This window comes from Lagenorhynchus albirostris, chromosome 12 (assembly GCF_949774975.1).
Source record: "Lagenorhynchus albirostris chromosome 12, mLagAlb1.1, whole genome shotgun sequence".
NCBI lineage: Eukaryota > Metazoa > Chordata > Mammalia > Artiodactyla > Delphinidae > Lagenorhynchus > Lagenorhynchus albirostris.
Genome location: NC_083106.1, coordinates 67,779,427 through 67,792,236, shown reverse-complemented (window position 1 = coordinate 67,792,236; position 12,810 = coordinate 67,779,427). Strand labels below are relative to the sequence as shown.

The 12,810-nt window shown below is 38.0% G+C and overlaps 1 protein-coding gene across 9 annotated transcripts in view; it reads left to right on the top strand.

Moving 5' to 3' along the window:
* The window catches only part of ORC3 (origin recognition complex subunit 3), a 60,973-nt gene that overhangs the window by 28,337 nt on the left and 19,826 nt on the right, over positions 1–12,810 (top strand). For all 9 annotated transcript variants that reach the window (XR_009543847.1, XM_060167939.1, XM_060167943.1 and 6 more), the window contains 2 exons: positions 4,251–4,367; positions 5,238–5,317. Coding sequence is in view for 8 of the 9 variants with exons in the window: in XM_060167939.1 (XP_060023922.1) it covers positions 4,251–4,367; positions 5,238–5,317 (197 nt within the window). In the remaining variant the exon portion in view is untranslated. The remainder of the gene's footprint in view (positions 1–4,250; positions 4,368–5,237; positions 5,318–12,810) is intronic.

The following is a 12,810-nucleotide window of genomic DNA, read 5'->3' as shown; positions in this document are numbered from 1 at the left end:
AAACTTAGATTCAGTCTCTTGCAGGTGACAGTTGAAGTTTTATTATTCTGACTTTTAATGTTTCATGCCACTATGCCTATGTGCCCAACTAGATTTTAACTCCATTGAGAGTGGGAAGTAAGAGAATGTCTTAGAGTTGTAATATATTACTATTACAAAGATAATCTGATTGAGCATGCTGATTTTACAAGTGAGGAACTGCAGCCAAGAGAAAGGAAGTGAAATATCTGAAATCACAGAGCAAGTTAGTGGTAGGGCAAGGACTTCTGGTCACCATTTAGCATGCTTATCATGTGTTTGTTGCAGACCGGCCTTTCACGTTTGCCCATGCCTCTTCTTTCTGTTTCTTTTGGCAGAACCAAAGGGCAGAAGGAAGGGGGAAATCTATTAATAATAGATTTATTAATAATAAAAGGAAAAGAGAAGGAAAAAAGAAAACCACTGCAAACAAACTACCAAACGTGATCAAACAAGCTAGGCGTTAGCCTGGTAGTGTGTGAGGAATTGACACTTTAAATCCAAACTCTTCATCACGTGCTTCTGATGTAAATGCTGGGGTAGGAGTATGCAGGACAAAAGCCTGAGACAGATGAGAGGACTGGCACTCAGGCCACTCACGAGCTGGGAGAAAACGGTGGTTTGCTGTTCTCTAGGTAGCTGCCATGTGATCTGGGAAACACTGTCAGCCAAAATTTCTCTCTAATGAGAAAAATAACACTTAGTTCTATCAAGATGATAAATAAGAAAATGCTGTGTTCTTGGACAGCTGATGCGTTTTCATCCAGAAATTCAATATGTTTGTTTTACTAGCTTTTCATGATCTGAAAGGAATAAATTGCAGAAATTTAGTCACTTTTACATACTTCCATGTAATCTTCTTGAGATCACTCTTCACCCCATGCATACCATTCTAGACACGAAAGTGATAAATACTGTGGAAATAAGAGAAATAAATGCAGAAACTAAGCATCATGGCAAATGTAATTCTACTCAAGTTTTCTTTATCTATATATATATATATATTTAAGTTTTACATAGTCATTGGCTTCTCCAAAAAAAAGTAACTAGATCAGTAATGATAGAGGCCTTGTCATGTAAGTAAACAATAATACATGAATGATTTTTGAATGAATGACAGAATTGAAGTGATTGGAGATGGCTGATTTAAAAGGGTGTATTACACGTTGACTGGCAACTGACAGCCTGCTATAAATGTGATTTTTTAGGTCCATAGTGGTTTTTGTTTTTAATCTGAGGCAACATTTACAAATTGAGATATTTTACATCACAAATTCAGACTTTTGTCTTCTTTTGAAAAATTAGTTAAGTCTGGCCCACACCCAGCAAGACAAAAGCGGTTGCTTTTATTTAGGAGAGAGACTGCGTGTTGACCTCCATTCATTCACGCACTTCCTCATTCAACAAGTATTTTTTGAGTGACTACTGTATGCCAGGTATTAATCTAGTACAGGACTGAACAAAACAGTCAAAACCCCCTGCCTTCGTGGAGCTTATCTGTTACCAAGATGAGTAGGTAAAATATCTATGTTAGTGATAATTGCTAAGGTGAAAACAGTGAAAGGAAGGGAATGTGGACGGTGTGCATGGGGAGTGGGATTGAAATTTTAAATAAGAGCCTCACCAAGAAGGTGACTTTAATAAAGGGTACTTGTAGAGCTTGCCACGCAGGAATCTGTAGGAAGAGAGTCCCAAGCAGAGCAACAGTAAGTGCAAAAGACCTGAGGTTGGAGCATGTCTGGAACGTTTGAGGAAGAGCAAGGAGGTTGTTTCTGTTCTGTTTTTCTTACAGCACACTGTCCTGTATCTGTTTCAAAGATCAGTAGAGACCAAGAGGTCTTCATTTTTCAAGAACAGAAGAAAACATATCTCTTTGGGAAATAATAAATATTTCTAGGCAGTGTATCTCTGTTGAAAAGGACCACCCTAAACACAACTATGAAATAAAACAGTGGCAGCTGTGACTACGGTACAGAAAGGATGCCTGAGGAAAACTTTAATGCTTGGAAAACAGGAGTACTGTTTCAACAGGCTTTGCTTTTGCATGAGCATACTGTGATGCTGCTGTAATGTGTTTATTAAGTGGGAAATTTTCTCATACATTAAAACCAGACTTAAGTTTATGAAAAAGTGTTCCTAAAGTGCATCAGGATTGTTGCCCTGCCTAGATAAAGGCATTTGCAGGTAGGTATCTCAGCAAGACAAAGAACTTAGAGAACAGGTTACGTGAAAAAGTTAAATTAGTCATTTGTGATGTTTTCTGCTGCAGCTGATAAGCACACAGATATAAGTAACAGTGGAATCTTTCTTATATGGAGATTAGGTTCTAAAGTCAGCACGTAAAGCAAAGATTTGGGATGGTCAAAATTATTCTTGAAAATCTCTTAGAAAGATATCACAGATCTTCTCTCAATTAAGTCCCATGTAGCCGGTTTTATTTCCAATGTTGGAACCAGAACTCCATTTCCTCACATGAAATAGTCTGCCATATTATAGGAACAAAACCAAACAAAATGTTTTTTAAATGCTAGCATTCCACTCAGCACAGGGATGTGATCCACATTCTGGTAGAAAACATGTTCGTATCCCTCCTCTCACACTTATTCTAGGGCATATAGTTCCTTGAGCGTGTAACATTGCCCATACTGTGTCAGGTATTTCTTTTCTCTCCACATACAAGTAAATTCAGTGAAGATGGCATTCATTTCTACTGTATCACCTAGTTATTTGTATTTACAGTTACTCCACAAAGCAAAAGTAATAGGTAGTGCATGAAGCAGCAAGAAGTATGATTATTATTCAGGAATAGATTCCTTTTTCTCCAGAATATTGCCCCTGTTTAAAAGCTGTTTAATCACACATCAAGGCAAACAGTTAGTGGCTTTATGCAGTCTCTGTCATAGCTTACAGTGAAAATAGAATTAAAGTATACCTTGCCAGTGGTGGTTAAAATACCCTTTGTTATGATAGGAGACCTAGATTTTTGAAATTCCAACTAACTCGGATACTGGTGGGAAAACATTTTGATACTAAAATCTTTTCTTTCATTTGCCCTATGCTTTCAGGTAATGGTCCATAGATTGCTGACCAAGGAATTGATTTCTGAGTTAGAGTTTAGGAAAATATATCAGATTTGTTGGTTTATATATGTTGGATTTGCTTGAATTTATTGATATCTGAGGTATTATTTTCTGCATGGTTGACCACTGAAAATAATGGGTATCTGCAATATATTACTGAAAAAAAAGACAGCCCAGTAGTTAAAGTCCTTTATATGACTTCTCATTGGAGAAGAAAATTTGAAGACCATGCCACAGATCATAATCCTCTTAAGAAAATGTTACAGAAATAAGCAGTGATAAAAGTATTTGAGGTCTGAAAAATGCTTGATAGGACGTAGTGTTTTAAAATCATTTCTAAACCATTTCAGAAGGTTCTGGAAAACATAATCACTTCCAGCCACCCCCCGCCCCCAAGAAAAACCTTTTGAAACTGATTTGTGAGCTCAGTCATCCCATAGGTTTCTTAAGACACTATCTCCCATATCATACTTGTTGGATTCTAAATTATAAAGCTTGTTGGCTTCACATTGCTTTTTCACTTTTTTTTCCCCTTAGTTGGTAAAGTGACTAAACCAGTATTGGAGATTCCCAGCAAAAAGCAGGGGTTTACACCTGCAGTATTTCTTCTACAGTCTCTCCTTCTTCCCTTTCAAACACAACTTTACCAGGACTTTAAGAAAAGCATACATACATCTTAAGCGGAACCTCAGCAACCGTTAATTACATTGGTAGTGGGTGCTCTGGTGATCTCCTCACCCTTCTGCTGCCAGTGAGGTAGAGGGTGATGGGCATACCTTGCTGTGGTACACACCAGGTGACTAGCATGGGCAGGCATCCCGTGGGCGCTCTTTTGCACACTTGTATTTTGGGGGCCAAGTTATTGTGGCAGTGCTGTAGATAGGAGGAAATTAAATTACAATATTAATTTTGGTGTGTGTGAAATATCGCCAGACTTGACATTAAATACAAAATATCCAGCCTTTATCCTAGATTTTGTGTGCATTAAAAATTCTCAGGATTAAGGTTGATTTGCAATTCTGAATCTTCTCTCATCAGTTTTCTGGAAATTTTATATATATATACCCATGAATTAGATTTTAGTATTTTATTCTTTTAATTGCTGGCTTACATATTTGTAATGTATTCTATGTTTTTTTTTTTTTTTTTTAGGAGGAAACACAGTCATTACTAGAAAACCTACATGTTTACCATACAAATTACTTCCTGGTTTTGAGATGTCTTCATCAGTTCACCTCTTCTCTTCCCAAGTACCCACTGGGTCGACAGGTAACCAGAACTTACTCATTTGGAATCTACAAAGTAGGAATATTAGTGGTTTTTTGCTTTGAGTTTGGTAGCATTCAGGCATCAGAATTTGAAATGGATCCAAATCTTGCAGTGAGTACGCAATCTAAATCCATTCCAGCTGTATACTTTACTCGTTATTGAAACAGTATTTTTTGTCTGATGGCCACAACTGGAAACAGCCACATGAATCCAAGTGGTGTTGCTTTCTCTCCAATGTACATGTGCTAAGGCATTTAAACTTGTTTTCTTTAACATTTCTTTGTCACTTATACTGAGAGAGCTGATCCTCCACTTTAGTGAAATGGAAAAAGGAATGTTTGAGACCATTTAATGGTTAACCTTGCATTACGCCCAGAGCTAAAGGGAGACAGTTTAAGAATTTGCTCCTTGCAAAATTATGCTCTGCTGGCCTTCGTGTCATAGCATAAACCTGTGAACCACCTGTCAAGTGAATGCAATGGAAGAATTCTGTATTCCTAAATCTTTGCATCCTTAACTCAGAAGGTTTAGAGAACAAATATAGATATGTAAGAATGACTTGTTTATAAGACATTTTCTGCCATTAAACCTTTTTAGTAATCACATCATCATTTTAATAATTTTCTTATTACAAAGTGACCAGTAATGTCAGCCAATCCCAATATGGTCTCATTTTGCTTTCATGTGAATGGTGTTTTATGTAAATGCCTGATCCATGTGATATATGCCAAGTCTGTTGTCATCTACAGAAAGTGGCTGTTTTTAATGACATTATTTTTTTTGACTTGACCATTTATGATTTTTCCAAACGTAGTGTGCAAACTTAGGAGATCACTTTTGATTCCTCACAAGTGTGCTGTTCACTTCCAGATCAGAGAGCTGTACTGCACGTGTTTAGAAAAGAACATACGGGATTCAGAGGAGTATGCATCGGCTTTGCAGCTGCTGAGGTAGTTTGTTTTTTTCCTTTTTTGTCTGCTCTAAGCCTGCCAATAAGTAACACCTGCCTCCAGAACTCTGCCTGCCAGGGAGTTTCATAAGTAGCCATGTTGTAGCTAATATTTGTACATGTCTTGAATTTGTGTTTGTAGCTTATAGTGTTTTTAATGTAGCAACCATCCATTTCTTTGCTGGTTTTACCTTGTTTTTGAACTTTTGATTTTTTAAGTACAATGAATGTTTATTTAGTGAAATATTGACACTACACAGGGAGAACTTAGGTATGGATCATTTCTATCCAGCCAGCTTGCTGTCATGGTAGGGAAGGTGGTCATGGAAAGCACGCTCACATGGCCCTGACCTGGTTGGGCAGAGGAGCAGCGTCACTGGGTGAAATGCATCCTGTGAGGGAGGCCACGGCTGATGCCTTCTCCCACCTGAGCTGGCTCTATCCACATTAATTTAATATTGGCTAAGTCATAAATTATTTGTCTAATATTATATGAATAAATAAGATACCTTGGTGTTATCAGATATCAAAGATCACTTACTATCCCTGACAAATTTACCTTTTAAAGTTATAATTATTTGTTTTCCTTGGCTTTACTTTTTATATGTATGGTGACTTCTTAGTCTTTCATGAAAATAATGACCACGTGGATAGTGAGAAAAGGGAAATCAAGTGGAGTTAAGTTTCTGAACACAGTCTTATAATTTTCTTCAGTGGATAAAAATGCTTATATGAAAATATCATAAAGAAGTCTGAGAACTGAATATTTATTAAGTCTTGGCTTCCCCTGGGCCCACAAGAAAAGAACAGATGGGCACAGTAGGAGGAAAATTCACATTAAAAGCACTTTAAGTCCGGAGACTTAATAATACAAATGTTAGTAATCTAGCAGGTGCAGTTTAAGATAGGAAACTAATTTTATGCTATCTGGAAAAATAACTCCTCATGGAGTTATTTTTGCCACTGAAAAGCTATGTTTTATTTCATTTTTTTAAATGCCAGTAACAGATTTCTATGTATTTACATACTTCAACTGGAATGTTTCTGAGACGTCTTTTGTTTTCTATTCAAGTCAACATACTTATCTCAAACACCCAGTTGATTCTTGCTGGGTTTCCTCTTTAACCTTCGTGATTAGTAATTGCCTTCCTTTTCCAGTTGGGTATTTCCAAATTTGCAGATTTCTTTGTCAGAGAGGGACTTGTTCTTCTCCTTCTGCATCTCCCTGGCACTGGCAATCTTGGGGTTCAAGTCAGGGATCAAGAATGCCAGTTCCAAATTAGGGTAAGGAAATGTGAGCAATAATAGTAATGGTATGCACTGTTGAACAGTAGTAACCAGGGTTTATGAAGGCTTGCCGTGTGCCACGCTGTGTTGGGCACTTTCAGTACATTTTCCTGAGTAGTACTGAGTCTAATACTCAGTGCACATTTGTGGCAGACACTGTTAGCCACACTTTACAGCTGAGGAATCTGAAGCATAGAGAGGGTTTAAGTGATTTGCCTGAGATCTCATAGTTGTTGATGGAACCAGGATTCTAATCCAGGTCTGACTTCAAAGCTGTTATACTTTCCACTGTTCTTTGCTAAGCTCTAAAATAGGGATGTGGGGATCTGAGTAAAGCAGAAGCAATGAACAGAAAGCAAAGTTTCAGTCATTTTGCTAAGCTGAGGTCAGAAACATAGGAATATTAAAAACACTAAGGATCAAATATACAATAGCTGCTACAGCAAGGGCAGGCAAGAGTCTGGGAACTACGAGAGAGAAAGGAATCTGGCAACCTCCAAACTGGAATTCTTCTTTTTCCCTTTGTACAGATGAGATGTGGAGAAAAAGTCAGGGACACTCATCAGTTTAGGCATTCTAAGTAGGAAATATCTGAATTTAGGAAACCAGACATTCTTGTCTTCTGTCGTCAAATAATTGAAGTCATAAGAGAAAATAAGGTTAAAATGATCACTGAATGTTACTTTGGAAAGAAAAACTAAGGTACTGTTAGAAACATAGTCTAGTAACATTTCCAATTTGAAATTTTTGTTAAGAAGTACTTTAATGGCAATATTTCTCTTGAAAAATCCATTTTATCTGGAAACTGACATGTTTAAATAACCATAGATCTACTTGTTGAAATATTTTTTGACCATTAAAAAGTACTTAATTCCTAACATTTGTGTGGAACCACAAAAGACCCTGAAGAACCAAAACAGTTTTGAGGAAGAACACAGGTGGAGGCATCATGCTTCCTGATTTCAGACTACATTACAGAGCTATAGTAATCAAAACAGTATGATATTGGCATGAAAACAGACACATAGATGAATGGAGCAGAATAGAGAACCCAGAAGTAAACCCATATTTACATGGGCAATGAATTTATGACAGAGGAGCCAAGAATATACGACGGGGAAAGGACAGTCTTCAATAAATGGTGTTGGGAAAACTGGACCACTATATTCCACCATACATAAAAATCAACTCAAAATGGATTAAAGACTTGAACATAGAGTTGAAATCATAAAACTAGAAGAAAACATAAGTGGTAAGGTCCTTGACATTGGTCTCGGCAGTGTTTTTTTGGCTTTGACACCAAAAGCAAAGGCAAAAAAGCAAAAGTAAACAAGTGGGACTACATCAAACTAAAAAGCTTCTGCACAGTTAAAGAAACCATCAACAAAATGAAAAGGCATCCTACAGAATGGGAGAAAATATTTGTAAATCATATATCTGATGAGGGGTTAATATCTAAATTATATAGAGAACTCACACAACACAATAGAAAAAAAAATCTGATGAAAAAATGAGCAGAAGATATGAATAGACATTTCTCCAAAGAGGACATACAGATGGCCAACAGGTACATGAAAAGGTGCTAAACATCATTAATCATCAAGGAAATGCAAATCAAAACCACAATAAGATATTGCCTGTCAGAATGGCTATCATCAAAAAGACAAGAAATAACAAGTGTTGGACTTCCCTGGTGGCGCAGTAGTTAAGAATCTGCCTGCCAATGCAGGGACACGGGTTCAAGCCCTGGTCCGGGAAGATCCCACATGCCACGGAGCAACTAAGCCCGTGCGCCATAGCTACTGAGCCTGCGCTCTAGGGTGTGCGAGCCACAGCTACTGAGGCCACGTGCCGCAACTACTGAAGCCCGCACGCCTAGAGCCCAAGCTCCGAAATGAGAAGCTATTGCAGTGAGAAGCCCGTGCACCACAACGAAGAGAAGCCCCCGCTCGCCACATCTAGAGAAAGCCAGTGCACAGCAACAAAGACCCAACAACGAAGACCCAACGCAGCCAAAAATAAATAGATAAATAATTTTTTTTAAAACAAACAGAAAAACAAGTGTTGATGAGGGTGTGGAGAAAAGGGAACCCTTGTACCCAGTTGTTCAGAATGTAAATTGGTGCAGCCACCATGGAAGACAGTGTGGAGGTTCCTCAAAAAATTAAAAATAGAGCTACTTTATGACCCAGCAATCCCATTTCTGGGTATTTATCAGAAGGAAACAAAAGCACTAACTCAAAAGGATATCTGTACCCCTGTGTTTATTACAACATTGTTTACAATAGCCAAGACATGGAAGCAACCTAAGTGTCCATCAATGGATGAATGGATAAGGAAGATATGTGTGTGTGTGTGTGTGTATGTGTGTATTATTCAGAAATAAAAAGAAGGAAATCCTGCCATAACACTGAACTCATAGATACAGAGGACAGATTGGTGGTTGCCAGAGGTGGGGGGGTGGGCAATATTGGTGGTGGTCAAAAGGTGCAGACTTCCATTTGTAAAATAAAGAAACCCTGGGAATGTAATGTACAGCAGGGTGACTGTAGTCAATAATATTGTATCCTGTATTTGAGAGTTGCTAAGAGAGTAGATCTTAAAAGTTCTCATCAAAAGAAACAAAAATTGTAACTACATGAGTTGACAGATGTTAACTAGACTTATTGTGGTGATCATTTCACAAAATATACATATATTGTATTGTATACCAGTAACTAATGTGTTATATATCAGTTATATCTCAATTAAGAAATATTTACAAGGAACTTGTAATAATGTTGAAAAATGTCAAGTATTCATGAGTGGAAAAAGACCTATAGAATTTTATATCACAGTTATTTAAAAATGTAGGCAGCAGACACTGATGTGTGGAGAGCATGCATTTTTCTTTTTTTTAACTTTTTTGGCTGTGTCAGGTCTTCATTGTGGCACATGGGGATCTTTGTTGCGGCACACGGGCTCTTTCTGTTGCGGCGCGCAGGCTTCTCACTAGCTGTGGTGTGTGGGCTTTCTCTCTCTAGTTGTGGCGCATGGGTTCCAGGGTACTTGGGCTCTGTAGTTGTGGCGTGTGGGTTCCAGAGCGTGTGGGCTTTGTAATTTGCCTCACGCAGGCTCTCTAGTTGAGGCACGTGGGCTCAGTAGTTGTGGCGCGTGGGCTCAGTTGCACCATGGCATGAGAGCATGCATTTATAATATGTCATAATCTGACATGAGTACAAGGGTCCTGCATGTCTTCCATAACCTTTGCTCTCTCAGTCAACTCTTGGAGCATGAAGACCACATTCTTTTATAGGATATGAGTTGGTTAATTTTCACTCAACTGCGTGTCATTATATAAGGGTATATTTAAGTTAAAACACCATTTGGGGACAGAACGTGGTAAAAATTACGCTGAGCATTGAGCTGGGAGAGTGGCTTTTCCTCGTCAGACATGAAAGACATTAAGAGGAAACATTGATCTGTTTTCTATTGGAGAAAATTTCTAGACAGCCATCTAAAAATCCAACACTAGACAGAGAATTTTTAAAATTTGAAAAACCATGCTTCAGTAATAAGGTTCTATGGGTTGACAGAAATCATAAAGTCCTCAACTTATAGGCCCATGAGAGCTCAGCTGGACTGAAGCACACTGCCCTCTGCCAGCAGTACCAGTGGAGCGCCACAGCAATGATTCTTAGATTGGGGGTAATGAAAAGTGTGCCCCTCTTCTTAGGAGAATTTACTGTGCCCCCCACCCTGTCAACTGAAAATCCCTCATCTAGAGTTATCCCATTGTTTTTCCCCAATAAAGAAACCAAAGCCAGAACCGTTGAGTGACTTTTCTGCAGTTGGCAGAGCTGGAATTTAAGTCCGAATCTTCAAACAAAGTTAAGTCAGTTTTTCAGCCCTATTCCAATTATTCGAGAGGTAGTATAAAAAGAAATTTATATGGGTTTGTGGCCAGTAGTCCATGATAAGAGCATACCCAAAATTTTATTTTATTATTTTTATTTATTTTTGTTCTGTTTTGTTTTGTTTTGTTTTTGCGGTATGAGGGCCTCTCACTGTTGTGGCCTCTCCCGTTGTGGAGCACAGGCTCCGGACACGCAGGCTCAGCGGCCATGGCTCACGGGCCCCCACTGTGCCACCAGGGAAGCCCCCCAAATTTTAAAATGAGCCAGCAGAGCAAGCTTCTGTGGCCTCAGACCCCCTCCCATCTTGACACTAGTCATCTTGGCACAGTGTGCAGGCATGTATATGAAAGGAGCCACAGTGTCTAGTCTGCTTATCCCAAGAGCAACGTTATGAGCTTGCCATAGAAACACATTTGTAAATTGAAGTTGAGTGATAGCTGAGGGAATTTACTTTAGGCTGAAAGAGATTATTCTAATTCCTGAATAAGGCTTTTGAGTTAAACAGTAATATATTAGCAGGTCAGCTCAGCTTTCATTGAGTTAAAAAAACATGACTCAAGTAATAATATTAACATTTGATCACTTTAGCTTAGTTCAAAGAGGCTAGAGATTTAGAGTCTAAATAATGCATTGTTTCTTGACTTTGCAGATCAAATTTTGATGATATTTAAAGATCTTGTTATGAAAAATGACACAGCTCCACAGTATATGAGGTGCTTCCTAAATAGCAATAATCTAACTTTCGATGATCAAGATTTATCCATGTGGAAGCTATGTGAGACTGCACCACTAAAATATGATTTCTTTTAGAACAGGGATTGCTAATCCTGAATTTGCATCATATCAGGCCCTCCACAATTTTCTGTGTGCTGGTGGTAAAATCAAACAGCTGAATTGTTGAAGCTCATTTTAAAGCAGAAGATGCTGAGTGGCACTGTTTTTGGAGTAATGGTTTTCAGGCTTTAGTGTACATAAGAATCAGTCGAGGTATTAAATGTATAGATTTCTACCCTCCCCACAAAGATTCTGATCTGACTGCTGGGCGCTTGGGTGTGGTGGTCAGCAGGAATCTGCATTTAAGAAGCATTTCACCACATTTGGACAGGTGGTCTAGGGACCACACTTTGAGAAACGCTGTTCTAGAAAATAAAGGGGAATAAAAAAGGGGTACAAAATTGAGGGAAAAAAATGAAGCCATCAAAGAAAAAGAAGCTGGATGGCTTTAGGCAGTTGATCTCAAATTAGTTCCAAAACTAGACTAAGGTATTCCACTGCTAATAGTGAACAATGGTTTTTATCTCAATAAACAGAAACAAGATCTGCATTTGTATTTTGTTTTTCTTTATTAAAAATTTAGTGTGTACTGCCACTTTTTTGCTAGTAAAATGAACAGGTAGCTAAGAAATATTAATTTAAAAAAATCAGAAATTGCTGATCAAACTGAGTTTGACAACTTTATTTCTTCTGAACTCAGGATTGTACTTGTAGTACATCAATAAAATAGGTATATATTTTATGTTTCTAAAGTTGTCTCTAACCATATGGTAGAGTTAACTTGATTCATTTTGACATACTAAAAAGAGCATGGTGTTCCACAAAGGGCCCCGTGACTTTCAGGTGCTCCCCTACATGAGCCAATTTGAAAATAGAGAAATTATTCTTCACATTAGGTCATGAAATTCTTTTTCAGTGCATGGCCATTGCCTTGTTCATCCATTAAAAAAAAAAGTTTTTTTAATACTTGATAACGTGGAGTCATTGACTGATGACAAAGATGACACAGTGTGGGGTCCTTACCCACACTGAATTTTGGCCAAGTGGGAGATTAAGGTGGATAAGTAGACAGGCAGGTAGAATACAGAGTAATAGTGCTGTGCTGGGTGAGGTCTAGGGCACTAAGGAACTAATAGACTGGACAGTTAACCTCTGTTTGGGAGGTCGAACAGTTTCTTGGAGGATGTGGCGTCTGATATGAAATATCAAGGTTAAAAGGAATTATGCATATTTTTGGTTTCTATTTCACTTGTTAGGATCATATGTGATTACTTTGTTGTGTTGTCTTGGAAGAAGACAGTCTCTGTGAATGTTTCTTTTGTAAGCCTTTTTGTTTTGCTTTCTTCTAGTCTTTGTTGATATATTAGCAGGTTTGAGTGTTTGAATATTTTTTGAAGCTGTTTTATACTGGTAGTATCTGTTTAGAACTTGAGAACTTATTATTCGGAAGATCTTTGTATTAGCCATGGATTGGCCAGTTTCTCCTTCTAGCCTGTTCTCAATCAGACGTTTATATAATCAGTACTTAACCAGAAGT